General features: G+C 42.5%; 1 protein-coding gene across 6 annotated transcripts in view; it reads right to left on the bottom strand.

The window, feature by feature from the left end:
- Nucleotides 1-26,955, bottom strand: part of LOC124041728 (rho-associated protein kinase 1-like) — a 74,410-nt gene that overhangs the window by 24,176 nt on the left and 23,279 nt on the right. For all 6 annotated transcript variants that reach the window (XM_046359663.1, XM_046359659.1, XM_046359658.1 and 3 more), the window contains exons 2-7: nt 9,659-9,740; nt 2,427-2,527; nt 2,096-2,233; nt 1,718-1,893; nt 1,365-1,449; nt 360-504 (exon numbers count right to left, since the gene is read on the bottom strand). In XM_046359663.1, the coding sequence (XP_046215619.1) occupies nt 360-504; nt 1,365-1,449; nt 1,718-1,893; nt 2,096-2,233; nt 2,427-2,527; nt 9,659-9,740 (727 nt within the window). The remainder of the gene's footprint in view (nt 1-359; nt 505-1,364; nt 1,450-1,717; nt 1,894-2,095; nt 2,234-2,426; nt 2,528-9,658; nt 9,741-26,955) is intronic.

The following is a 26,955-nucleotide window of genomic DNA, read 5'->3' as shown; positions in this document are numbered from 1 at the left end:
TTGATGTTCTGTATTGTCATGTTTTGTGTGGACCTCAGGAAAAGTAGCGCTGCTTTTGCAACAGCTAATGGGGATCCTAATAAAATAAATCAGGCATGTGATATGCAACCAGTGGCCAATGTGAAAACACATGATAGTATTATTTTCAACTTCATCATTGTATAGTATGGATTCATGGTTCCTTTAGTGCAGGGTTATGACAAAACAAGGGAAGGATGTTAAGTACTAACCAGGAGAATTTTGTTATGTCCTGTCTGCGAGATAATGGGAATACTCTGCTCCAGAACTACAACAAGTTCATATGATCAGTTTGTTTCCCATCGTAACAGTGTGAGAAAAAGGCACGTATTGTGACTCACCAACGAGCATTTCGTACAGGAAGACTCCCACGGACCACCAGTCACACTCCCGGCCGTAATATCCATCTCCTCCCTGGGATTTTAGTACCTCTGGCGAAATATAGTCTGGTGTTCCCACTGCTGTGTCGCATCGTACCATACCATCCTGAAACACAGCCTCATATTATACTGCTATACTACCGTATTTATAAAACACAGCCGTGTCTCGCATCGTACAATGCTTAATGCGATCTGCATAAAATGCATAAGCTGTCAGTACAAGAAAGCAAAAAAATTGTACGCCTACGTAGCTGATATGTATGAGGAAAAATGAGTAAATGTGTTAAACTGCTAAACCGTTCTAAAGATTGATGCACGGTTAAATCGTGCTACGCATGGCAGTCAGTTCAGTCAAATGCATTAACATCTCTCCGCCGCCGGTCTGCCTCCGTCTCTCGGTCTGGCTTGAGCTCGCTAGAGAAAACGTGCAACTAGTGTTGTCACGATTCCAGAATGTTGACTTCGATACCAGGTTTAGTATCACGATACCAAAACAAATACCACGGCACAAAAAAGAAGACTAATTAGCTCGTCTCAGATGGCACTTGATCCAGACAGATCTTTTGAGTTCCATATCAATGATTAGATTATTTTATGTATGCATTAACAAATCAATTATACGGTCAAACAATCAATTAGACTGGTAAAACAAAACAAAAAAACATTTATTTGAATGGTAAATCTCTAGGCTATTGATTAACTGGGTCATGTCCGATAAAATTCTCCACCGTCTCGGACATATTTTGGTTTGGATCTGGTCTACCTCGGATCCGATATTATCTTAAAAAATATATATATTTTAAAGGGTCCCTGTTGATGTCGGATGGAAATTTTGCAGATCCAATTCGGTTCGGATCTCAATTTCGGGATCCGAGAAGACCAACAGTCTACTCTACAAGGTGTCGAACTGTCAACTAACACCTCATTTTCAGTCGTGGTGAATTGAAAGGCTAGTGCGATAGCTACCTTGTTCATTTTCATACAGGTCCCAAAGTCTGCCAACTTCAAGTGGCCCGCTTTGTCTAGCAACATGTTATCAGGCTTCACGTCCCTGAAAAGACAGACACAATAATATAACAAACCAACACCTCTCGAACCGAAGACATGATATTATACAACCAAAGCGTTCTCAAACCAACAACGGTACATTAAACTGCCATTTTCAAGACCCAGTCAAGAGAAAGAGCGGCTTTCTCCAATTCAGGGAGGCTTTGGAAGGGTGGCGAGAACTGCCACGACAGAACTGACATAGAAGTGGAGACATTCAAGAGCAACCTTTACAGTGGAGGCGAAGAGAAAGAGAAGCCCTGTAAGTATACCTGTGTATGAAGCCCATGGCGTGGATCCCGTCCAGAGCCAGCACCACCTCAGCGGTGTAGAAACGGGCCCACTTCTCGGGGACGTCATAGTTGCTCATCAAGTTGACCAGGTCTCCACCGGGCATATACTCCATCACCATGTAGAGGTAACGGTCATCCTGGAACGCATAAAACAGCTGGGGGGGGGCTTAGGGTTAGTGACCAAACATAAGTAAGAGGAATGGACAGTTAAAAGCCCCAAAACTAGAAATTGCATGAATATTCTGTTACATGAAACTCAATCACCGGGCTTCCTTGCAGACTGTTCCTAGTAGGCAAAGTGAGGACGACACTAGGGAGTTGCTATAAAAAAATAAACTGTTATTCAATTATCTATACCTGCACAACCCAGGCGCTGTTGGCAAAGGCCATGATGTCCCTCTCCTCCCAGAAGAAAGCAGAATCCGACCTTTTGATCATTTCAAACTTGCTAAGCAGCTTCATGGCGTACACCTTCCTGGTGGCTTTGTGTCTTACCTGGGAGAGACGGGAGAACAGTCTTCTTAGGATGTGCACTGGGCTTCCATACAGATGAAAACAAAGACCTAAGCCATATAATTACTTCATATGTCTGCACCAGATTTATAAAAATGGGCAAGCAGACAGACAAATGACAGTTGATGTAATTCACTGGAGGACAAATTAGCATAACCATAATGGTTATCCTCACCAACTGCACTTCTCCAAAAGCACCCCTCCCGATAACCTTGACCACCTCATAGTCCTCTGCTTTCATCCGCAGGTCCCGGATCTTACTGATGGTGTCCTTATCTGAGGAGGAGAGATGACATGAAGAGGAAACCAGTTAGAGCAGGGCAAGGGTTTATCATTAGTAAACTGGGTTGATTAGTGAGTATGACTAAAGGAGGCTTTTGTCCACTGACTGAGAATTCAGAATAGGAAGAGAAAAAAAAGGCTCAACAGCAGATGAAAACCTGTCAGTGCCCTCACTGAATATCTGAAGTACACGACATGACCAAAAGTATGTGGACACCTGCTTGTCGAACAGCTCATTCCAAAATCATGGGCATTCATTCCCCCTTTGTTGCTATAACAGCCTCCACTCTTCTGGGAAGGCCTTGTACTAAATGTTAGAACATTGCTGCGGGAACTTGCTTCCATTCAGCCACAAGAGCATTCGTGAGGTCGGGCAACGATATTGGGCGATTAGGCCTGGCTCGAAGTCCAGCTCATGTTCCAACTCATCCCAAAGGTGTTCGATGGGGTTGAGGTCAGGGCTATGTGCAGGCCAGTCCAATTCTTCCACACATTCTTCTCGAAAAACCTGTATGGACCTCGCTTTGTGCACGGGGGCATTGCCATGCTGAAACAGGAAAGGGCCTTCCCCAAACTGTTGCCACAAAATCGGAAGCACAGAATCGTCTAGAATGCCACTGTAATCCGTAGCGTTAAGATTTCCCTTGCCTGGAACAAATGGGCCAAGCCCGAACCATGAAAAACAGCCACAGACATTATTCCTCATCCACCAAACTTTACAGTTGGCACTATGCATCGGGGCAGGTAGAGTTCACCTAGCACCCGCCAAACCTAGATTATTCCGACTGATTTCCAGAAGGTGAAGTGTGATTCATTCATCCAGAGAACACATTTCCACTGCGCCAGAGTCGTGTCACCGTATCCATATCACAGTTCAACTGATCTACAAAATGAAGCCATGGACCATTAAAATCAGAACATTTTGATGCAGTCATTTCCAGCAGTTACAGTTTCAAGAAGGTAAAGAACATGATCCTTACTTGAGAAATGGTATTGAAAAAACGGGATTAAAATACATTTTGAGAAGCATTTAAGCCGAGATCCGCATAAGGTGAACCAACACCACTGGTCGCCCCAGGCTCATTGTCATTGTTTTGTTTATGTAAACAGAGCAGAGGCGATTCGTGATAAATATTTTTGTAGTAAATACTCTTCTGTTCCATCGCGCAATGATGTGCAATGATGCCCGAGGGGAAGAAAACTGTTTGTGGTTTGAAGTAATATAATATCCTAAACGGGCGTGGTAGTTTCACCACTACGGATTCCAGCTTTAAATCATGTGTTTGTGCTGTCGGCTAATGTGACTGAGTCTATGCGTATAGGCTTATGTTTGATAAAGAATAGGATTGGACTACATGTCATTGGCTAGCAGTTTGCAAGAAAGAGAGCAGTAGCAGTACAAGGAGTACAGAACCCCAGAGGGGAAGCATCCCATTGGCATCGAGGCCTCTCCAACACTTGGCTGTTGAACTTATTTTTCTAATTAATGTTATTTTATGTTTTTGAATAATAAAAGTTGAAAATATGCTTTATGAGTAGTTCATGACACCAGGGTGGCAACACACAGTTTTATAATGCTCAATCCAACAACAATATTGCAGCATTTTAACCAATTTCTGCATTTCCTGGACTTTCGTTTTAATTTCCACACGCAGAGCTGCATGATATGGGCAAAACAAATAATTATTGAGTCGATGTGCAAGGAGTTGAGCAATCAATTATTTTGGAGTCGACACTTCACCGCTACATCCAGGCTGTATCACAACCGGCCATGATTGGGAGTCCCATAAGGGCGGTTTGGCCGGCCGTCATTGTAAATAAAAATGTGTTCTTAACTGACTTCCCTAGTTAGCATCGTTATCAGTTGGAACAATGGCAGAGAAAGGCAAGCGACGTCAGCAAAGTCCTGTATGGCAATACTTTAAGAAGTTAAACGAGAAAGAAGTGTTAACTTTGCCCGTTGAAATTGAGGTACAGTAATGGTAGTCCAGGTGCAACGCATAACCATCCGAAAGGGACGCGTCATGAGACCAAACTGTTGCTCTAGCAGCAACGCTGGAGTGTGAATTCACGTGGAATTATATTCCTTTCTTATAATTTTAAGGGGGGAAAAAAACATTTTTTTTTAAATGTCAGTTTAAACATTCAGAAACATTTTCCATTGTTCAGATCCCTACTAGCTAGCCGGCTAACACAATTACCTTCAGCCAGCATTTGCTAAGAAAATAAACTAGCAGACAGATTTATCCACTGAGGCAAAAAGGACTGTCGAAATTCAATTCAAAAAGACAAAAGCTGGGAAAAGAGAGTCAAAAATAAAGAGAAGGCAGGGCCATAAAATGTTTTGAAAAGATTTGAAGTGGTAAAAGAGGATGATTGCGAGGCACTATAAAAATTTGACAGTCACAAGACGGGACTTCAAATAGGTCTATGGCATGTCAAGGAAACCGTAGCATACCGCTAAAATGGGTTAAATGGAAATTGAAATCTGGGCATTGACTAACCTGAAAAACCTACCGTTTTTTGGCAAAGTCCTCTGATAATACTCGTGCCGTGCGAATCGACATAAATGTCTAAGTTTTACAGGTGTTTCTCGATATTTGAGATAACGATTCGATAAATTGAATGAAATGCTGTGCATAGCTTATATATGACGGGCCTACATGTATCAACTTTTGTTGCAAGACCTTGTTGCAACTTCACAATGAATGCTTTTGTTTATACGTTGTGGGAATGACTTGAACATCGCCATATGCGTCATAAAAAAAGTTGTCCCTATTTACCTTCAGTCAGCATTTGCTAAGAAAATAAAGTAGCAGACATAAATTAATAGCGTGCTTGGGGTTTTAGGCTGGGTTTCTGTACAGCACTTTGATATATCAGCTGATGTAATAAGGGCTATATAAATACATTTGATTTGATATTTAATGCAACCCCTGCTTTTAATAGATCGCAAAGCAGCATACAACTGAGCTAAACATTTGGAACAAATTCACTTTCTCATCCATAGCCTAATTTTTTTTAAAGTATCTTCACTGACATTTTCAAACTTTCCCTGTCTGAGTCTATAATACCAACATGTTTCAAGCAGACAACCATAGTCCCTGTGCCCAAGAACACTAAGGTAATCTGCCTAAATTACTACAGACAAGTAGCACTCACGTCTGTAGCCATGAAGTGCTTTGAAAGGCTGGTCATGGCTCACATCAACACCATTAACCCAGAAATCCGAGCCCCACTCCAATTTGCATACAGCATCAACAGATCCACAGATGATGCAATCTCTATTGCACTTCACAACGCCCTTTAACATCTGGACTAAAGGAACACCTATGTGAGAATGCTATTCATTGACAACAGCTCAGCGTTCAACACCATAGTGCCCTCAAAGCTCATCACTAAGCTAAGGACCATGGTACTAAACACCTCCTTCTGCAACTGGATCCTGGACTTCTTGACGGGCAACCCCCAGGTGGTAAGGGTAGGTAAACAACACATCCGCCACGCTGTTCCTCAACACAGGGGTCCATCAGGGGTGCGTGTTCAGTACCCTCCTGTACTCCCTGTTCACTCATGACTGCACGGCCAGGCACGACTCCAAATACCATCATTAAGTTTGCAGATGACAACAGTGGTAGGCCTGATCACCGACATCCCTATGGGAGGTCAGAGATCTGGCCGTGTGGTGCCAGGAATAACAACCTCTCCCTCAAAGTGACCAAGGACAAAGGAGATGATTGTGGACTACAGGAAAAGTAGGACCGAGCACACCCCCATTCACATCGATGCGGCTGTGGTGGAGCAGATTGAGATCTTCAAGTTCCTTGGTGTCCACATCACCAACAAACTAACATGGTCCAAGCACACCAAGACAGTCGTGAAGAGCACGACAAAACCTATTCCCCCTCGGGAGACTGAAAAGATTTGGCAAGGGTCCTCAGATCCTCAAAAGGTTATACAGCTGCACCATCTAGAGCTTCCTGACTGGTTGCATCACTGCCTGGTATGGCAACTGCTCGGCCAACGCAAGGCACTAGAGGGTAGTGCGTACAGGCCAGTACATCACTGGGGCCAAGCTTCCTGCCATCCAGGACCTCTAGATCAAGCAGTGTCAGAGGAAGGCCCTAAAAATTGACTCCATAGACTGTTCTCTCAGCTACCACATGGCAAGCGGTACTGGAGCGCCAAGTCTAGGACCAAAAGGCTCCATAACAGCTTCTACCCCCAAGCCATAAGACTCCTGAACAACTAATCAAAAGACTACCCAGACTATTTGTATTGACCCCCCCTCTCCTACACTGCTGCTACTCTGTTATTATCTATGCATAGTCACTTTTATAACTCTACCTACGTGTACATATTACCTCGACTAACCGGTGCCCCTTGTATATAGCCTCGCTATTGTTATTTTACTGCTGCTCTTTAATTATGTAAATTTCATTTCTTCAATTTTTTTTGTATTATATTCCTTGTTAATCTTTTATTATTTTTTAACTGCATTGTTGGTTAGTAAGGGCTTGTAAGTAAGCATTTCACTCTAAAGTCGAAACCTGTTGTATTTGGTAAATAAAATGTGATTTGTAGTTAGCCGTTTAGCTCACATCTGAAGGCTGGGGGCATTTAGGATGTCTACTGCGGATAGCTAAAATATCCTAATGATATTGATCACACTTCCTCAATGAAAATATGTTGGCGACACTATACCCAATTACAGGGGGCAGGTTGGAAAAAAACTTATCCCGTCAAATCCTTCTCTGGAATAACAGACATTCTGGGGTAACAAATGCATAACCAACGTTCTCTGGTAATATTCGTACCGTGCAAACAGGGCTATAGTCTTAACCTCTGCCGAATTAAGCATTTCTTGCAGTAAAATTATACACCAAATGAGGAACATTTTTACTTGGGAACAGGAGTGGAGAATAATGATTCATTTCTTTCTGCATCTTGAGAATGCAATGCTCCGTTAGATACGATCTGTAGAGGTGCGGTCTTAATCATAAAATATGATAGTATTTCAACCACATTCTGTTGAGCAATGGTTTATTTCGTCTTCTAGGGCAACATATGACAAAAGAGAAGCTATATGTATCTAATTATAGACAAGTTGAATAACAAATAGCCTACCAAAATGTCTGAAATCATAAGCAGAAACATATCTAAATGACAAAACAAAATCCTGCAACCCCTGTCCCAAAACTTTAAAAAAATTAATTATATATATATATATATATATATATGAGGGTTAGGTGCAGGCCTCAGCTTTACACTACCACAAATAGTCAGGCGTTTTCAGATGCGTTATTAGTCTTTGCAGGCAGGAGCAGGTGAACAAACAGCTGACCTGCACACCACTACCGGCGGTTCCTCCTGAGTTGCGTGAGCATGTCTCCATTGAAGTAAAATAAAAAATGATTTAAAATAATTGAAAACATGTACTTCGACTATCCGGATATCATTATGTTATTCAAATACTGAAATAATTTCAAATTTCCCATCACTAGTTGTCACCAACATCTTGTCGCATCTATCTGACCATGAAGAAGTGAAAATTGAAGGGAAAAAAGTGCTCATGACTCCCTGGTTGAGCAACTGCTCTCTCCTTGAGTGACAGGGGGCAGGGCGTGGTGTGGGAAGTGGTATGCAGCAAGAGGGGGAGAAAGATGACCAATAGCAAATGGAGGAAACTATAAAAACAGACACTACACACGCTGGACTTCCGTATGACATTTCATTTTTTTTAAACATTAAAAATACCATTATAGAAAGTAAATTAAAAACCCAAACTGGTCTGTGCAAGAATACTGGTATATAGTAAAATACGGGTATATCACCCAGCCCGAGTTGAATGTGAAAAAAGTACCAACTAGACTAATTCAACAATAGTTTGTTTCTAATACAATGAACAGTTTGAAGAATTGTCATCATAGAGACACTAACACAAATGACGAGAGTCCATGTGTAAAAATGCCATAGCATAAGTTTTACAGTCAAAGAGGGTGTAGTGGTGAAGGGAACGTGTCATGACAGACACCATGTGGGTCACCAGCCACTCATGAAAGCCCCTTTGTTGGGGACCCTGAGTGGGCTAAGCTGCAGACAATTATACCCGGGACTGGACAGAGGCGAGGCAGTGACCTAAAAACAGCCTCCAATCTCTCCTGCCGCCACTGCTAAATCGTTGCCGCGAATCAAAATAAAAAAGTGTAAACTTAAACGACAAAAGCCAGATAAATCATATAGAAAAGATAATGGAGCGCTATATTATTTTATAACATCATCAGAACTAAAATCACCAAAATAAAAACAGGCATCGCAGGCGTCACTACAGACCCGGGTTCAATACCGGGCTGTGTCGCAACCGGGAGACCCATGAGGCGGCACACAATTGGCCCAACATCTGCCGGGTTAGGGGAGGGTTCGGCCGGCCGGGATGTCCTTGTCCCATGGTGCTCTAGCGACTCCTGTGGCGGGCCGGGCGCATGCACACCGAGACAGTCGCCAGGTGTACGGTGTTTCCTCCGACACATTGGTTCGGTAGGCTTCCGAGTTCAGCGAACAGTGTGTCAAAAAGCAGTGCGGCTTGGCGGGGTTGTGTTTTCGGAGGACACACGGCCCTCGTCCTTCGCCTCTCCCGGGTCCGTATGGGAGTTGCGGCGATGGGACAAGACTAACTACCAATTGGATATCACAAAATTGGGGTGAAAAAAAGAACAATCGGGGAGAATCTAAAATGGTCATGGGGCCCCTATTGATTTTGTTGTTATGTTTTAGTCACTCAGATATTTTGCCATGGCTCATGCTGTGTAGAAATGCAGAAAATTAGCTTTAAAAACAGCAAATTTTCTCAACCCCATGGCAAAATGTGTAGATTTGCAGGAACTTTTCTTTGAAAAAGCTCAATTGTGTCTCTGCAGCCAAGAGGAAAGCCTCTAAAAATGTTGATCAGAGATTGCGCCATTGGCCACGCTCACCACCACCCCCCACCTATGCTAACTTTGTTGCCACTGCTGAACAAAAATCCTAGGGGAAACACTGGTGCGCATGTTCTACATGGTGGAAGTCACAGATTCAAAGGAAGGATGACAAATGGGGAAAAGAGCCTCGTATGGGCTAGTTACTTACATCTATTCAAAAAGTTGTCGATGCTTTTGTTTTTCCTCAAGGCTGGAAAGTCAAGGTCGTACACCAACGCATCCAAGCCATCCTAGAGAGAGAAGAGAAGCATTAATAAAAAGGTATAGTCTTCAAGGCCTAAGGCCACAACTGGAGCAACTACTCTACAATACTGTAACCAGCTCTTAGCTGGTCTGCAATAGAAGAAATCTATGGCGTCTTACCTGGAGGCTATAGGCTATAAACCAGCTATATACCCAAACCTTCACAATAAGCAACCCTGCAAGCAGTAGCCCCAAACTGGCTTAGCCAACAGAGGCCAGGGTTTTCAGCAAATCAAAAGATCATATTTCTGTGCCACTTGTAGCCTAAATGGTTGCAATTTAGTTTAACTGATTAATAGCTGATCTAATGACAGATTGAAAAGGGTTTTGTTTCACAACTTTATCCATCTTTAAGGAGTTTCAGACCACAGAAAAAAAGCATCAAGGCAGGGCTCTACAGTGGTGACCAATTTACTTGCAAAAGCAGCTAAATATTTTGCTGTTTGACTTGGAATTTTCATTTAGGAGCACCAATGCACCTAAAATTAATTATCTGAAATATTTTTAATTGAGCTCTAAAATGTCTTTATGTGCGCCTACATTTTCCAATGTAAGTGCACACATCCTCCTTGTAAAAAAAGAAATGGACAAAAAAAAGATGGACAAAGCCTGTTCAGTCTGACTTCACAGCTCATTCCCCTTACAGCAAGATAGCAAATCTATGTTCATAAGAAACAAATTATTTATGGACAGGTTCGACACAGGCATTGGACGTCACACTCGCAAGCATTGAGATTTCATTTAACACCAGCCACTCCTTAAGAACAGTAACTGAGGAAACTGAAGAATCAGAAAGCACTACAAATCGAATGACGTAAAACAGTGGGTTGTAATAATTGCCTGAATTTCACAGGTCAGGGAGCTCTCTTCAATGCAAACCTGTCTGGTTGACCGAGTTGCTACCTTAAGTCAACTTGGCAAGGCTTAGACAATTAGCACCTCGACTCGAATGGCAGTAGATAAATGGTGGAAGGATTACGTCAATGTCAACACTGCAGTGAAACAGTCCTCTCTACATCTCAAGACATGAGGTCATCCATATGATGTTATTCCAACACGATGATTAATTACTAAAACATATTAATCCCCAGTCATCACCCGGGTGTGAACAAAATGGACCTCCTCAGAGCCTAGGTCGGTCGGGCCATACTGGAGCAGAAAAAGAAGTGCCGCCGGCCAGCCAACTGGCGGGATTTAACCTAATCTTCCCTAATCCAGGATGTCTCACACAAGAGGGCAGGGCCACATGGAAGAGAGACGTTTTAGCCAGGCCTGTAGCAGGACCGAATCGCTGCTGCAAAGCGTTATATTTTACAGCGAAAGCTGCAGCAGAAGCGAACTTCTTTGTCTGTGACTCTTTCGTGTGCTCAATTGACTGGGGAACAGCTGCCCCCATGAGAGAATCATAAAAGGCAAAAACATTATTTCACACCTTGATATCTAGGGCTATAAAAAAAGTTATCCGAGCTGCATGCAACTGAACAGCAGCATGACGTGTGTGGTTCTTTCCTTGGCTCCCAGACAAGTAAGGAGGAAGCATTTGAGTCAAGTGTGATGGACTGATAGAGTCAGGCATAGATGTCATATATTCTGTTCTGTGTCACGTGAGCACAGAACCTTGTCCTTTGTCTACCTAGTTATGACTTGATCAACCAATCTGTGTGAAATAAAAACAATAGATGATTCTACTGAAAGATATGGGGAAACATAGTGAATCGGCAGCAGCTCAGACAAGAGAGGAATGCTCTTAAAGTGACGATGGCTCCGGATGGCGGACAGGATTGGGCAAAAATATCATGTAACTACATAACACTTGTATTTTGAAATGCATTTAAAACAAAAATACATGTTGTTTTTTAAAATACAGAAATGCATTTGCAAGTAGCTGTCCTGAACAGCAACAACATTCTCAGAAACAGTTACAGACCATGTTATTTGCTATGAATGTGATGTTTATCTACCTCAGTTGAATGCACGGACGGTAAATACACGTCATTATATATTACGGTAAATACACGTCATTATATATTAACGCAAAATGTAAAGTGTTGGTCCCATGTTTCATGACCTGAAAAATAATAATAAAATGCTCCATAATCACACAAAAAAACTTCTCTCAAATGATGAAGACTATTTGTCTGTAAAAATGCCATTTTGTGGGGAAAAAGCTCATGAACTCCCAGGTACAACCATGGCTGCACCCATGCCCAGTCATGTGAAATCCATAGATTAGGGCCTAATGAATTTATATCAATTGACTGATTTCCTTATATGAAATGCAACTGCATGTTGCGTTTATATATATTTTGTTAATATAGGTAGTCACTTTGGATAAAGGCGTCCGCATGCTTCCCAGCCGAAACAGTTCGGAAGAGTTCATGCATACACTACCATTCAAAAGTTTGGGGTCACTTAGAAATGTCCTTGTTTTTGAAAGAAAAGCACATTCATTTTTTGTCAATTAAAATAACATCAAATTGATCAGAAATACAGTGTTGATATTGTTTATGTTATAAATGACTAGTGTAGCTGGAAACGGCTGATTTTTTTATGGAATATCTACAAAGGCACACAGAGGCCCATTATCAGCAACCATCACTCCAATGTTCCAATGGCACATTGTGTTAGCTAATCCAAGTTTAAAATCCAAATAATTTTAAAAGGCTAATTGATCATTAGAAAACCCTTTTGCAATTGTGTTAGCACAGCCGAATACTGTTGTTCTGGTTAAAGGCCTCCTGTGGCCTCCTGTGAAGATGTGAAGAAACAAATAACTTTCTTCTGAAACTCGTCAGTCTATTCTTGTTCTGAGAAAGGAAGGCCATTCCATGCGAGAAATTGCCAAGAAACTGAAGATCTCGTACAACGCTGTGTACTACTCCCTTCACAGAATAGCGCAAACTGTCTCTAACCAGAATAGAAAGAGGAGTGAGAGGCCCCGGTGCACAACTGAGCCAGAGGACAAGCACAGGGTGTCTAGTTTGAGAAACAGAAGCCTCACAGGTCCATTTGTTTTTGGACTTGTGAGATTTTTATTTTATTTTCTAATCGGCTGTTCAGGAAGACAAGATTCTATCTAAAGGCAAGCCGAAGTTCGGAGCCGAAGTATACGCCCCTTCGTCGGTGATTGGTCAACAGTACGGAATCTTCAATAAAGTACTTGTCATTCAATGTGAGAAGACTGGTTTTAATGCACATTTTTTCGTCGAGAAATACTGCACCAAACATCTGAAGTAAAATTGCTCGACTAAGATCTCCTCGGCAGATTTCTTTAGTTATTTTAGATTCATTCTGACAATTTTGAGGCAGTGAGTATTGGATACAACGTCTCAAAATGGGCAAAGTATTATTGCAGCTTTTCCTAATTTTTCAAGTGACAGTCTTAAGGGAATATGTGAGCACACCTGTTCGGTTAGAAGAGTTCAGCTAGGCGCCAGCCGAACTGAAGCATGCTGACGCCTTAAGAGTGTCTGCTAAATCACAAATTTAAATGTACATGTGAACATAGCTAAATGAACTGCAACACCCACTAGGTATTCATTATTGGGTTTGTTTTGGGGCAGAGCTCATTAGAATAATACTCAGCATGCATTGCGATTGTTAATTTTTACATATACATACATTTAGTTAATTTAGCAGATGCTCTATCACACCATAGTGCCAGACTTCTGATACCAACACAGGGTGAAAGGGGGCCACCAAATGGTGTGCCTTGATTAAAGTTAATTTATGGAATTTCTTTCCTTCTTAATGCGTTTGAGCCAATCAGTTGTGTTGTGACAAGATAGGTTTGGTATACAGAAGATCGCCCTATTTGGAAAAAGATGAAGTCCATATTATGGCAATAACAGCTCAAATAAGCAAAGAGAAACGACAGTCCATCATTACTTTAAGATATGAATGTCAGTCAATCCGGAAAATGTCAAGAACTTTCAAAGTTTCTTCAAGTGCAGTCTCAAAAACCATCAAGCGCTATGATGAAACTGGCTCTCATGAGGACCGCCACAGAAAAGGAAGACCCAGAGTTACCTCTGATGCAGAGGATAAGTTCTCCAGCTGCACCTGATGCCCTATATGACTGCGACGGCACACTCAATCACCAAGGACTGGGAGCTGGAGTCAAAATGCCTGGAAACGACACTTTAGGCAATATAGCAGAGGGGCTAAGCTTGGCCATGGAAGAGTGGGTGAGAAGAAGATATCCTGCATTACAACTGCAGGGGTCACAATACAAAATGTGTTTTTCAAACAATATATAAAATATATAACCCATAAGAAAAATCATTCTGCGTTTTGTAAACGCATATCTAAAACGCTCCTTATGGTCATTTCTGATCGGCATCAGACTCACTTTTGTACTTCAGCTGCACTTCTCCACTCGGATGAGAATTCACGAACGGGCATTCTATCAGTCTCTACTTTTCTTCGGTACTTGTCAGTGTAGCCTACTTTTCTCCAGAAAAATGCAAGATTAACGCCGAGCAAAACAATAAGAAATGTAGCTGGTTCCATTCTCCCTGTGATGAAACAGAAATATGATGGCCATGCATTGTTTATGCAAAACGATGCAAGCTAATTTACTTGTGAACGTTGCACTTCTGTTTTCTGATGATAATAAATCTATTTTTTTCAGCCAAATAAGTTGCACTAATGTATTTTCATTTTAGAAAAACTATATTTGCAAACCTAGGGCTGTGGCAGTCATGAAATTATGCCAACCGGTGAATGTCAAGCAAATAATTGCCGGTCTCACAGTAACTGACCATAAATTAACATACACATTTAGCATCTCCTGGCTTCCACGCATAGCCTACAAGCCACTGAGATGCAGACCTTTGGAACATCTACATTTTAACAAGTCTAATAAATCCATGTAATTATAGCCTACACCATCACAATTAACCCATTATTTATTTTAGACAGGTCTAAAGAAACATAAGGAAATGTAGTCTATTTCAGAAGAACAGAATGCATACTCTGACTTGTCCTTATGTTAGGCCCTGATCTGGCTATGCCATATGGCTGTAGGCTACACTAGGCTCATTTAGCAGACAAGATTTGCTTAGAATTACGTGGCATTATTTTTAATAGTATGAAGAATGCAATTGAACATTGCCGAATAAAATAGAAATGATATTTTATCCAAACGATTTTAGGCAGTGCACACATGCGGCTATTCTGTGTTGAGCGGTTAAGAAATAGGTACTCCTATATGCTTCATTTAGGATTATGTAACTTTAGTTGGGATACAAATGTTGGGATATATGTTTTGAATTTTAAAACATTAAGGCGGCAAGATGTGACTAATGGTGATTTTTTTTTTTTTAAGTTGCATGAGAAGGCATGAGGTCTGCTTTGTTTTTTCCGCAGGCTGCACACACTTCAGTCTCATTTGACAAGCCTCTAATTTCCCGGCTGCATCCCTGTGTGGCGATAATCCCCCTAAAAAAAACATGCCTTTTGCCACCAGTGGCTGAATAGAATTCTCTTCTCCCAACTGCATGCCGAAGAACCTCTGACGCACATGGCCCTCAGTCACGTGATTGGGTCTTTTCTCTTCAACAAGTGAAGACAGACACATATGGGAAGCAACTGCACGCGTCCTTATCAAATTCTGAGGAGCATATTGAAGATATTGGAAGAACTGTCCACATTTAATTTTCGGCAGACAACAAAGATGAGTAGGCCTATATAACAGCAAGAGCACTACCCTATGTCAATCTACAATACCCATAGTACAAAAGTTGACCTATTCTAGTCTGTGCGAGAAATAAATATTCCAAAACATACTCTTAGACAGTTGTGGGATGCGATAGATCCCAAATCAATTCAACCAAAAAGTTTTTTTTTTTTTAACTGTTTTAAGCAATGAGCCTCAATCAAATCAAATCAAATGTATTTGTCACATACACATGGTTAGCAGATGTTAATGCGAATGTACCGAAATGCTTGTGCTTCTAGTTCCGACAATGCAGTAATAACCAACAAGTAATCTAACTAACAATTCCAAAACTACTGTCTTATACACAGTGTAAGGGGATAAAGAATATGTACATAAAGATATATGAATGAGTGATGGTACAGAGCGGCATAGGCAAGATACAGAAGATGGTATCGAGTACAGTATATACATGAGATGAGTATGTAAACAAAGTGGCATAGTTAGTGGCTAGTGATACATGTATTACATAAAGATGCAGTAGATGATATAGAGTACAGTATATACGTATACATATGAGATGAATAATGTAGGGTCTGTAAACATTATTATATTAGGTAGCATTGTTTAAAGTGGCTAGTGATATATTTTACATAATTTCCCATCAATTCCCATTATTAAAGTGGCTGGAGTTGAGTCAGTGTGTTGGCCACTCAGTGTTGGTGGTGGCTGTTTAACAGTCTGATGGCCTTGAGATAGAAGCTGTTTTTCAGTCTCTCGGTCCCAGCTTTGATGCACCTGTACTGACCTCGCCTTCTGGATGATAGCGGGGTGAACAGGCAGTGGCTCGGGTGGTTGTTGTCCTTGATGATCTTTATGGCCTTCCTGTAACATCGGGTGGTGTAGGTGTCCTGGAGGGCAGGTAGTTTACCCCCGGTGATGCGTTGTGCAGACCTCACTACCCTCTGGAGAGCCTTACGGTTGTGGGCGGAGCAGTTGCTGTACCAGGCGGTGATACAGCCCGCCAGGATGCTCTCGATTGTGCATCTGTAGAAGTTTGAGAGTGCTTTTGGTGACAAGCCGCATTTCTTCAGCCTCCTGAGGTTGAAGAGGCGCTGCTGCGCCTTCTTCACGATGCTGTCTGTGTGGGTGGACCAATTCAGTTTGTCTGTGATGTGTATGCCGAGGAACTTAAAACTTGCTACCCTCTCCACTACTGTTCCATCGATGTGGATAGGGGGGTGTTCCCTCTGCTGTTTCCTGAAGTCCACAATCATTTCCTTAGTTTTGTTGACGTTGAGTGTGAGGTTATTTTCCTGACACCACACTCCGAGGGCCCTCACCTCCTCCCTGTAGGCCGTCTCGTCGTTGTTGGTAATCAAGCCTACCACTGTCGTGTCGTCCGCAAACTTGATGATTGAGTTGGAGGCGTGCATGGCCACGCAGTCGTGGGTGAACAGGGAGTACAGGAGAGGGCTCAGAACGCACCCTTGTGGGGCCCCAGTGTTGAGGATCAGCGGGGTGGAGATGTTGTTGCCTACCCTCAACACCTGGGGGCGGCCCGTCAGGAAGTCCAGTACCCAGTTGCACAGGGCGGGGTCGAAACCCAGGGTCTCGAGCTTGGAGGGTACTATGGTGTTAAATGCCGAGCTGTAGTCGATGAACAGCATTCTCACATAGGTATTCCTCTTGTCCAGATGGGTTAGGGCAGTGTGCAGTGTGGTTGAGATTGCATTGTCTGTGGACCTATTTGGGCGGTAAGCAAATTGGAGTGGGTCATGAGTGTCAGGTAGGGTGGAGGTGATATGGTCCTTGACTTGTCTCTCAAAGCACTTCATGATGACGGAAGGGAGTGCTATGGGGCGGTAGTCGTTTAGCTCAGTTACCTTAGCTTTCTTGGGAACAGGAACAATGGTGGCCCTCTTGAAGCATGTGGGAACAGCAGACTGGGATAGGGATTGATTGAATATGTCCGTAAACACACCAGCCAGCTGGTCTGCGCATGCTCTGAGGGCGCGGCTGGGGATGCCGTCTGGGCCTGCAGCCTTGCGAGGGTTAACACGTTTAAATGTTTTACTCACCTCGGCTGCAGTGAAGGAGAGTCTACAGGTTTGGTAGCGGGCCGTGTCAGTGGCACTGTATTGTCCTCAAAGCGGGCAAAAAAGTTATTTAGTCTGCCTGGGAGCAAGACATCCCGGTCCGTGACTGGGCTGGTTTTCTTTTTGTAATCCGTGATTGACTGTAGACCCTGCCACATACCTCGTGTCTGAGCCGTTGAATTGCGACTCTACTTTGTCTCTATACTGACGCTTAGCTTGTTTGATTGCCTTGCGGAGGGAATAGCTACACTGTTTGTATTCGGTCATGTTTCCGGTCACCTTGCCCTGATTAAAAGCAGTGGTTCACGCTTTCAGTTCCACGCGAATGCTGCCATCAATCCACGGTTTCTGGTTTGGGAATGTTTTAATCGTTGCTATGGGAACGACATCTTCAACGCACGTTCTAATGAACTCGCACACCGAATCAGCGTATTCGTCAATGTTGTTGTCTGACGCAATACGAAATATATCCCAGTCCACGTGATGGAAGCAGTCTGAGTGTGGAATCAGATTGGTCGGACCAGCGTTGATCAGAACTCAGCGTGGGAGCTTGTCTTTTTAGTTTCTGTCTGTAGGCAGGGATCAACCAAAATGGAGTTGTGGTCAGCTTTTCCGAAAGGAGGGCGGGGCGGGGCAGGGCCTTATATGCGTCAAAGAAGTTAGAACAGCAGTGATCCAAGGTTTTGCCAGCCCTGGTTGCGCAATCGATATGCTGATAAAATTTAGGGAGTCTTGTTTTCAGATTAGCCTTGTTAAAATCCCCAGCTACAATGAATGCAGCCTCAGGATGTATGGATTCCAGTTTGCAAAGAGTCAAATAAAGTTAGTTCAGAGCCATCGATGTGTCTGCTTGGGGGGGAATATATACGCTGTCATTATAATCGAAGAGAATTCCCTTGGTAGATAATGCGGTCGATATTTGATTGTGAGGAATTCTAAAATCAGGTGAACAGAAGGATTTGAGTTCCTGTATGCTTTTGTGACCAAACCACGTCTCGTTAACCATAAGGCATACGCCCCCGCCCCTCTTCTTACCAGAAAGATGTTTGTTTCTGTCGGCGCGATGTGTGGAGAAACCAGCTGGCTGCACCGACTCCGATAGCGTCTCTCCAGTGAGCCATGTTTCCGTGAAGCAAAGAACGTTACAGTCTCTGATGTCTCTCTGGAGACATCCCTTGCTCGGATTTCATCAACCTTGTTGTCAAGAGACTGGACATTGGCGAGAAGTATACTAGGGAGTGGTGCACGATGTGCCCGTCTCCGGAGTCTGACCAGAAGACCGCTACGTTTCCCTCTTTTACGAAGTCGTTTTTTGGGTCGCCGGGTGGGATCCATTCAGTTGTCCTGGGTGAAAGGCAGAACACAGGATCCGCTTCGCGAAAGTAATATTCTTGGTCGTACTGATGGTGAGTTGACGCTGCTCTTATATTCAGTAGTTCTTCTCGACTATATGTAATGAAACCTAAGATGACCTGGGGTACTAATGTAAGAAATAACACGTAAAAAAAACTGCATAGTTTCCTAGGAACGCGAAGCAACAGATCAGAAAGTTTAGCTTAAAATGTTGATAAGGTATCAGGCTATTTCTAAACATTACGGAGCGCAGAAATGCGCACAAGGCAGTAGGCAATATGCGCAAAACATTTTTCCATTAGCATGAAAGCAACATTGTCAAAAGTGACCACAATTAAGAATATGCATGTAATACATATTATAAAAGGTGCATTTCTATGGTGAATATGATCTTCCCCAAACTATAAACTCACGTGCTGCGCATGTACAGTGGGGCAAAAAAGTATTGTCAGCCACCAATTGTGCAAGTTCTCCCACTTAAAAAGATGAGGTCTGTAATTTCCATCATAGGTACACTTCAACTATGACAGACGAAATGAGAAAATCATATTATAGGATTTTTTATGAATTTATTTCCAAATTATAGTGGAATATAAGTATTTGGTCACCTACAAACAAGATTTCTGGCTCTCACAGACCTGTAACTTCTTTAACAGGCTCCTCTGTCCTCCACTCGTTACCTGTATTAATGGCACCTGTTTGAACTTGTTATCAGTAGAAAAAGTCACCTGTCCACAACCTCAAACAGTCACACTCCAAACTCCACTATGGCCAAGACCAAAGAGCTGTCAAAGGACACCAGAAACAAAAATGTATACCTGCACCAGGCTGGGAAGACTGAATCTGCAATAGGTAAGCAGCTTGGTTTGAAGATATCAGCTGTGGGAGCAATTGTTAGGAAATGGAAGACAAACAAAACCACTGATAATTTCCCTCAATCTGGGGCTCCACGCAAGATCTCACCCCGTGGGGTCAAAATGAGCAAAAGAACGGTGAGCAAAAATCCCAGAACCACACGTGGGGACCTAGTGAATGACCTGCAGAGAGCTGGGACCAAAGTAACAAAGCCTACCATCAGTAACACACTACGCCGCCAGGGACTCAAATCCTGCAGTGCCAGACGTGTCCCCCTGCTTAAGCCAGTACATGTCCAGACGCGTCTGAAGTTTGCTAGAGAGCATGTGGATGATCCAGAAGAAGATTGTGAGAATGTCATATGGTCAGATGAAACCAAAATAGAACTTTTTGGTAAAAACTCAAAGAATGCTGAGTTGCATCCAAAGAACACCATACCTACTGTGAAGCATGGGGGTGGAAACATCATGCTTTGGGGCTGTTTTTCTACAAAGGGACCAGGACGACTGATCCGTGTAAAGGAAAGAATGAATGGAGCCATGTATCGTGAGATTTTGAGTGAAAACCTCCATCAGCAAGGGCATTGAAGATGAAACGTGGCTGGGTCTTTCAGCATGACAATGATCCCAAACACACCGCCCCGCCCGGGCAACGGAGGAGTGGCTTCGTAAGAAGCATTTCAAGGTCCTGGAGTGGCCTAGCCAGTCTCCAGATCTCAACCCCATAGAATATCTTTGGAGGGAGTTGAAAGTCTGTGTTGCCCAGCAACAGCCCCAAAACAATCACTGCTCTAGAGGAGATCTGCATGGAGGAATGGGCCAAAATACCAGCAACAGTGTGTGAAAACCTTGTTAAGACTTACAGAAAACGTTTGACCTCTGTCATTGCCAACAAAGGGTATATAACAAAGTATTGAGATAAACTTTTGTTATTGACCAAATACTTATTTTCCACCATCATTTGCAAATTAATTAATTAAAAATCCTACAATGTGATTTTCTGGATTTTTTTCCCTCATTTTGTCTGTCATAGTTCAAGTGTACCTATGATGACAATTACAGGCCTCTCATCCTTTTAAGTAGGAGAACTTGCACAATTGGTGGCTGACTAAATGCTTTTTTGCCCCACTGTATGTAAAGTGGCTTAATGTGCTTCATTCCATTAAGTGTGCAACTATGACTTGAAAAGTTGCCCAAAACAAAGCATGCACCGTTTGCCTTAGGCAGGACATTATAATATATAATTCACAAGTGATAGGCTAATATTGTCACTCATCACACTATATTTGATTTAATCTTGTCTTTACAGATAGTAAATAATGTGTGACATTATTTTAGAAGAAGAAGAACGCACCATTATCATGCACGTCTCGAAACAGGGGCAGCGGGGGAAGAAAAAAAACATGTCATCTATGCACTTAATTAACAAATGGAGGACACTTTTCCCGCGGTTCATTTTCATGCCAGCCAGGTAGGCTATACTCCTGTTTTAAAGAGAAGCAATGTGCTTAATATTAGGAAGGTTGAGAAAAAAATATAGGCCTAGCCTATAGAAAACTCTTAGAGGACGTCAACATTTTCTCACACAATTGCACAGCCTATAGAAATGTTGAGCAACATGAGCTCACTGGCACTCATTTAGTGCCAGATTTTGATTTGCGATGACATTTGCATAAGAGTGATTAGAGGGAAAATAAGAGTGCAGAGTACAAGGCAGTTAGTAAGTTTGGTAGGCTAATGACCATCAGCAGCGTCAGAGCTTGGAGAAGCCTATTTACCATGACTAAACAGCCACGTGGAATTTGACTGCCGTCATGACTTGTGACCGCAGGTGTGGCGGTAATATGGTCACCATGCCAGCCCCTTCAGAAAGTATTCAGACCAGACGACTTACTGCACATTTCGTTAAGTTACAGCCTTATTCTAAAATGTTTTTTTTTGTTTGTTTTAAACTCTGCATTCTATACACAATACCCCATAAAAGACCAAGTGAAAACAGGTTGATTAAAAAAAAAAAATGTTAATAACTTATTTACATAAAAGTATTCCGACCCTTTGCTATGAGACTCGAAATTGAGCTCAAGTGCATCCTGTTTTAATTGAACATCCTCGAGATGTTTCTACAACTTGGAGTCCACCTATGGTAAATTCAATTGATTGGACATGATTTGGAAAGGCACGCACACACACACACACACACTTGTCTATCTATATATGGTCTCCACAGTTGACAGTGCATGCCAGAGCAAAAACCAAGCCATGAGGTCAAAGGAATTGTCTGTAGAGCTCCGAGACAGGAGTGTGTCGAGGCACAGATCTGGGGAAGCGTACCAAACAAAATGTCTGCAGCATTGAAGGTCCTCACCCTTGACTTTCAATTTAAAAACACAGATTTGTTGTCAAACTCGCTATGAGTATATACTGAATAATAGGCTTATAATAGTAACCTAACAATAATAATATAAAACATAACATGTCTAATATAGGCCTAATTATGATACATTGAGCAAAAATATTAAAAACGCAACATGTAACCATTTCAGTTCATTAGGTCCTAATCTATGGATTTCACATGACTGGGAATACAGATATGCATCTGTTGGTCACAAAAAAAGTAGGGGCGTGGATCAGAAAATCAGTCACTATCTGATGTAACCCCCCATTTGCCTCATGCAGTGTGACATCTCCTTCACATAGAGTTGATCAGGCTGTTAATTGTGCCCTGTGAAATGTTGTCCCACTTCTCTTTAATGGCTGTGCGAAGTTTCTGGATATTGGCGGGTAACTTCAACACGCTGTCGTACAGATCGATCCAGATGTAGGTGACATGTCACCCACATAGGGATCGATGTGTACGACAGCATGTTCAAGGGGTGACATGTCTGGTGAGCCTGCAGGCCATAGAAGAACTGGGACATATTGGATAAAAGTAGAGACTCCGAGCTAGAAAATGGTATATCATACACTACAGTTGAGGAACAATGGGAAAGTAATTCTGCTTTGAAGGTTGATAAACTTGTAAACTCACTTTTGAGAAGATGAATCAAATGTTTTGGTACCTACTGGAGAGCTTCGTCTACACCCATTCAGCATCATACAAACCCTTTGAAGCTTTAGCCCCAGCCATCTCTTTAAGGATTCACTGTGGGGCTATGTACTAAAACAACCAAGGTTTTCTAGACTAAAAGAGTGGTTTATACTACGGGTGTTTTCGTAGTCTGGAGTGCCAGTATGTTCTTTGGGTTCGTAAACTCAGAGCGTTGTCAGATTGTCCGTTCTTAACTTCAGAGCGTTGCGGTCTCTGCGTGTTCAGGACACACACTGGACGCAGTCAAGCACCCATACTAACAGACTAACGTTGGCTAGCTACTTCCAGACACAAATGAGGGAACAGCTCACTCTGACCATTTTACTCACCCTAACAGAGCTGGTTCGGCTGACGCCAGCCATATTCTGAGGGAATTTACCAGCTATGTCTGAAATGTACATGTTGCGTTTATATTTTTGTTCAGTATAATATTAACTCAGAACAAAAATACATATTAGCCTAAGTGTATATACACACACGTTGTCTTCAGATACACCAACCCAAGGCATAAGCCCAGGTATGCATTGTGGAGGAAAGAGATGGAACCCAGGTCATCCATGCACCAAACAGTGATGCGTGAAACGTCTTTTCATGGGCAAAAGTCACAGCCGCTGTTCTGAGAAAACCGGTAGCTGTGTAAACCACAGTGACTTTACTAGACCTACCGAATAATGAAGGCTCTGGTTTCAAATCCTGTGCAGAAAGCAATGCACCAGGCAACCAGTGTTGAGCAGGGCACAGGCAGGGATTGACCTGAGTTTATCCATCTCTCCTGTCTCCGTCTGGCTACATGGAGAAGACAGGAACACAGGGCCAAAAAAGCCTCTGCCACCAATGCACTGATTGACACCTTTCACGCCATCATCCCAACCCGAACGGATCGCTTTTCTTTACACTTTTTAAATGCCTTTACGCCGACCGGAATCATACGGTGCGGTTTCAAAGTTTGTGTGTCAGACTGTCCTTTCGACTGCCATTATGATGGATGCGTAACCAGACCAGCATAGTACAGCTTGACTCAGCTCATCTCAGTCATGCAAGAAAGGTATTAGAGCACCAGAGGTGTGCAGTCTGATTTCCAGGCACAGGAGGTGACTCGTGCAGCGACCATCAATAAATGCATAACAAACAGAAGTAATGACAATAAGTAGTAAGCAATATGGCCAGCTGGTAATATTTTAGATTCTCAGCATACGAAGGATCTAGGCCAAATAACTGCTCTGTATGGCACTGTTGCTTGACAGATTCAGACCAAGGTAAAACAGACCAATTGTATACTGGGCTAAGCCTAACTCTTCAGACAAAAAAAAAAAAAGTAAGCCTAGGTCTATAGCCAGAGTCATGTATATGGCTCTAGTCCATAGGCTATAGTTTGCTTCACTCCACAAACTGAAGAAAATCAAACCTCTACCAATCACATATGGCGGTTTGGGGAAAATGGCTAGAAAAGCAGACCGAGGAGAGCACTGCATTGCATCTCCTGCATTCTGCTGATGCTGTAGGGAAGGGTGACATCCATCCCGAAGATTGCTAAATAATAACACAAAAAGCACACTACTATTGATGAAAAGGACATTCATAAGTGCAAATAAAAATCTGTGGTTGACATAACATGGCAATTATTTATATTATGCTGAAAGGGAGTTGAAATCTACACATTTAGTCAGACCACCACTTTTTTTTCGGCAGACATTTCAGTTGGAGTTAGTTTCCATGGGCGACTCAACCACATCTTCCTTCTCTACATACCAACGCTGGGCACTGTGGACAGGCCAGGCACAGAAGTTTAACTGTAGCCTTACCTCTCATTTCCCTTTGCCACCTAAAAGAGGTCACCCACACACACACACACACACACACACATTAGCAATACAGACGCAGAAGAAATTCGGTATCTATCAAAAAGGCCAACTAAAACCAAACCGTGCCGATGGCGGGCTCTCGGTCTGCTTAAGCCTTGGCCGATCGAATGAATAAAAATATATGAAATGCCTTTTTTGCATACGTCTACTGCAATGCATTGACAATGGGGGAAAAGCCAAATAATGGGAATGAATAAGAAAATTCCCTGTATGCAGGGACGTACAGTTGAAGTTTATATACACCTTAGCCAAATACATTTGAACTCAGTTTTAAACAATTCAGAGTAAAATGTAACCGTCTTAGGTCAGTTAGGATCACCACTTTATTTTAAGATTGTGAAATGTCAGAATAATAGAGAGAATAATTTTTTCAGCTTTTGTTTCTTTCATCACATTCCCAGTGGGGCAGAAGTTTACATACACTCAATTAGTATTTGGTAGCATTGCCTTTCAATTGTTGACCTTACGTCAAACGTTTTGGGTAGCCATCCACAAGCTTCCCACAATAAGTTGGGTGAATTTTGGCCCATTCCTCCTGACAGAGCTGGTGTAACTGAGTCAGGTTTGTAGGCCTCCTTGCTCGCACATGCTTTTTCAGTTCTACCCACAAATTTTCCATAGGACTGAGGTCAGGGCTTTTTCGATGGCCACTCCAATACCTTGACATTGTTGTCCTAAAGACATTTTGCCACAACTTTGGAAGTATGCTTGGGGTCCTTGTCCATTTGGAAGACCCATTTGCAGAGATGTTGCTTCAATATATCCACATCATTTTCCGACCTCATGATGCCATCTGTTTTGTGAAGTGCACCAGTCCCTCCTGCAGCAAACCACCTCCACAACATGATGCTCCCATCCCAATGTTTCACAGTTGGGATGGTGTTTTTTGGCTTGCAAGCATCCCCCTTTTTACTCCAAACATAACGATGGTCAATATGGCCAAACAGTTATATTTTTGTTTCATCAGACCAGAGGACATTTCTCCAAAAAGTACCATATTTGTCCCCATGTGCAGTTGCAAACCATAGTCTGGCTTATGGCGGTTTTGGAGCAGTGGCTTCTTCCTTGCTGAGCGGCCTTTCAGGTTGTCGATATAGGACTCGTTTTACTGTGGAAATAGATCATTTTGTACTGGATTCCTCCAGCATCTTCACAAGGACCTTTGCTGTTGTTCTGGGATTGATTAGCACGTTTCGCACCAAAGAATGTACATCTCTAGGAGACAGAACGAGTCTCCTTCCTGAGAGGTATGACAGCTGCGTGGTCCCATGGTGTTTATAATAGAGGTCGACCGATTATGATTTTTCAATGCCGATGCCGATTATTGGAAGACCAAAAAAGCTGATACCGATTAAATGTTTGTTTTTGTAATAATGACAATTACAACAATACTGAATGAACACTTATTTTAACTTAATATAATACATCAATAAATTCAATTTAGCCTCAAGTAGATAATGAAACATGTTACATTTGGTTTAAATAATGCAAAAACAAAGTGTTGGAGAAGAATGTAAAAGTGCAATATGTGCTACGTAAGAAAGCTAACGTTTCAGTTCCTTGCTCAGAACATATGAAAGCTAGTGGTTCCTTTAAACATGAGTCTTCAATATTCCCAGGTAAAAAGTTTTAGGTTGTAGTTATTATAGGACTATTTCCCTCTATACCATTTGTATTTCATTAACCTTTGACTATTGGATGTTCTTATAGGCAATTTAGTATTGCCAGTGTAATAGTATAGCCTCCGTCCCTCTCCTTGCTCCTCCCTGGACTCGAACCAGCAACACAAAGACAACAGCCACCACATCGAAGCAGCGTTACCCATGCAGAGCAAGAGAAACAACCACCCCCAAGGCTCAGAGCGAGTGAAGTTCGAAACGCTATTAGCGCGCGCTAACTAGCCGGTCATTTCACTTCGGTCAGACCAGCCTCATCTCGGGAGTTGATAGGTTTGAAGTCATAAACAGCGCAAAGCTTGACACACAACGAAGATCTGCTGGCAAAACGCACGAAAGTGCCGTTTGAGTGAATGTTTACACACCTGCTTCTGCCTACCACCGCTCAGTCAGATTATATGCAACACAGGACACGCTAGATAATATCTAGTAATATCATCGACCATGTGTAGTTAACTAGTGATTATGATGGATTGTTTTTTATAAGTTTAATGCTAGCTAGCAACTTACCTTGGCTTACTGCATTTGCGTAACAGGCAGTCTCCTTGTGGAGTGCAACGAGAGAGAGGCAGGTCGTTATTGCGTTGGATTTGTTAACTGTAAGGTTGCAA

Source organism: Oncorhynchus gorbuscha, linkage group LG08 (assembly GCF_021184085.1).
Source record: "Oncorhynchus gorbuscha isolate QuinsamMale2020 ecotype Even-year linkage group LG08, OgorEven_v1.0, whole genome shotgun sequence".
Lineage (NCBI taxonomy): Eukaryota > Metazoa > Chordata > Actinopteri > Salmoniformes > Salmonidae > Oncorhynchus > Oncorhynchus gorbuscha.
This window is presented reverse-complemented; position numbering and strand designations above follow the sequence as displayed.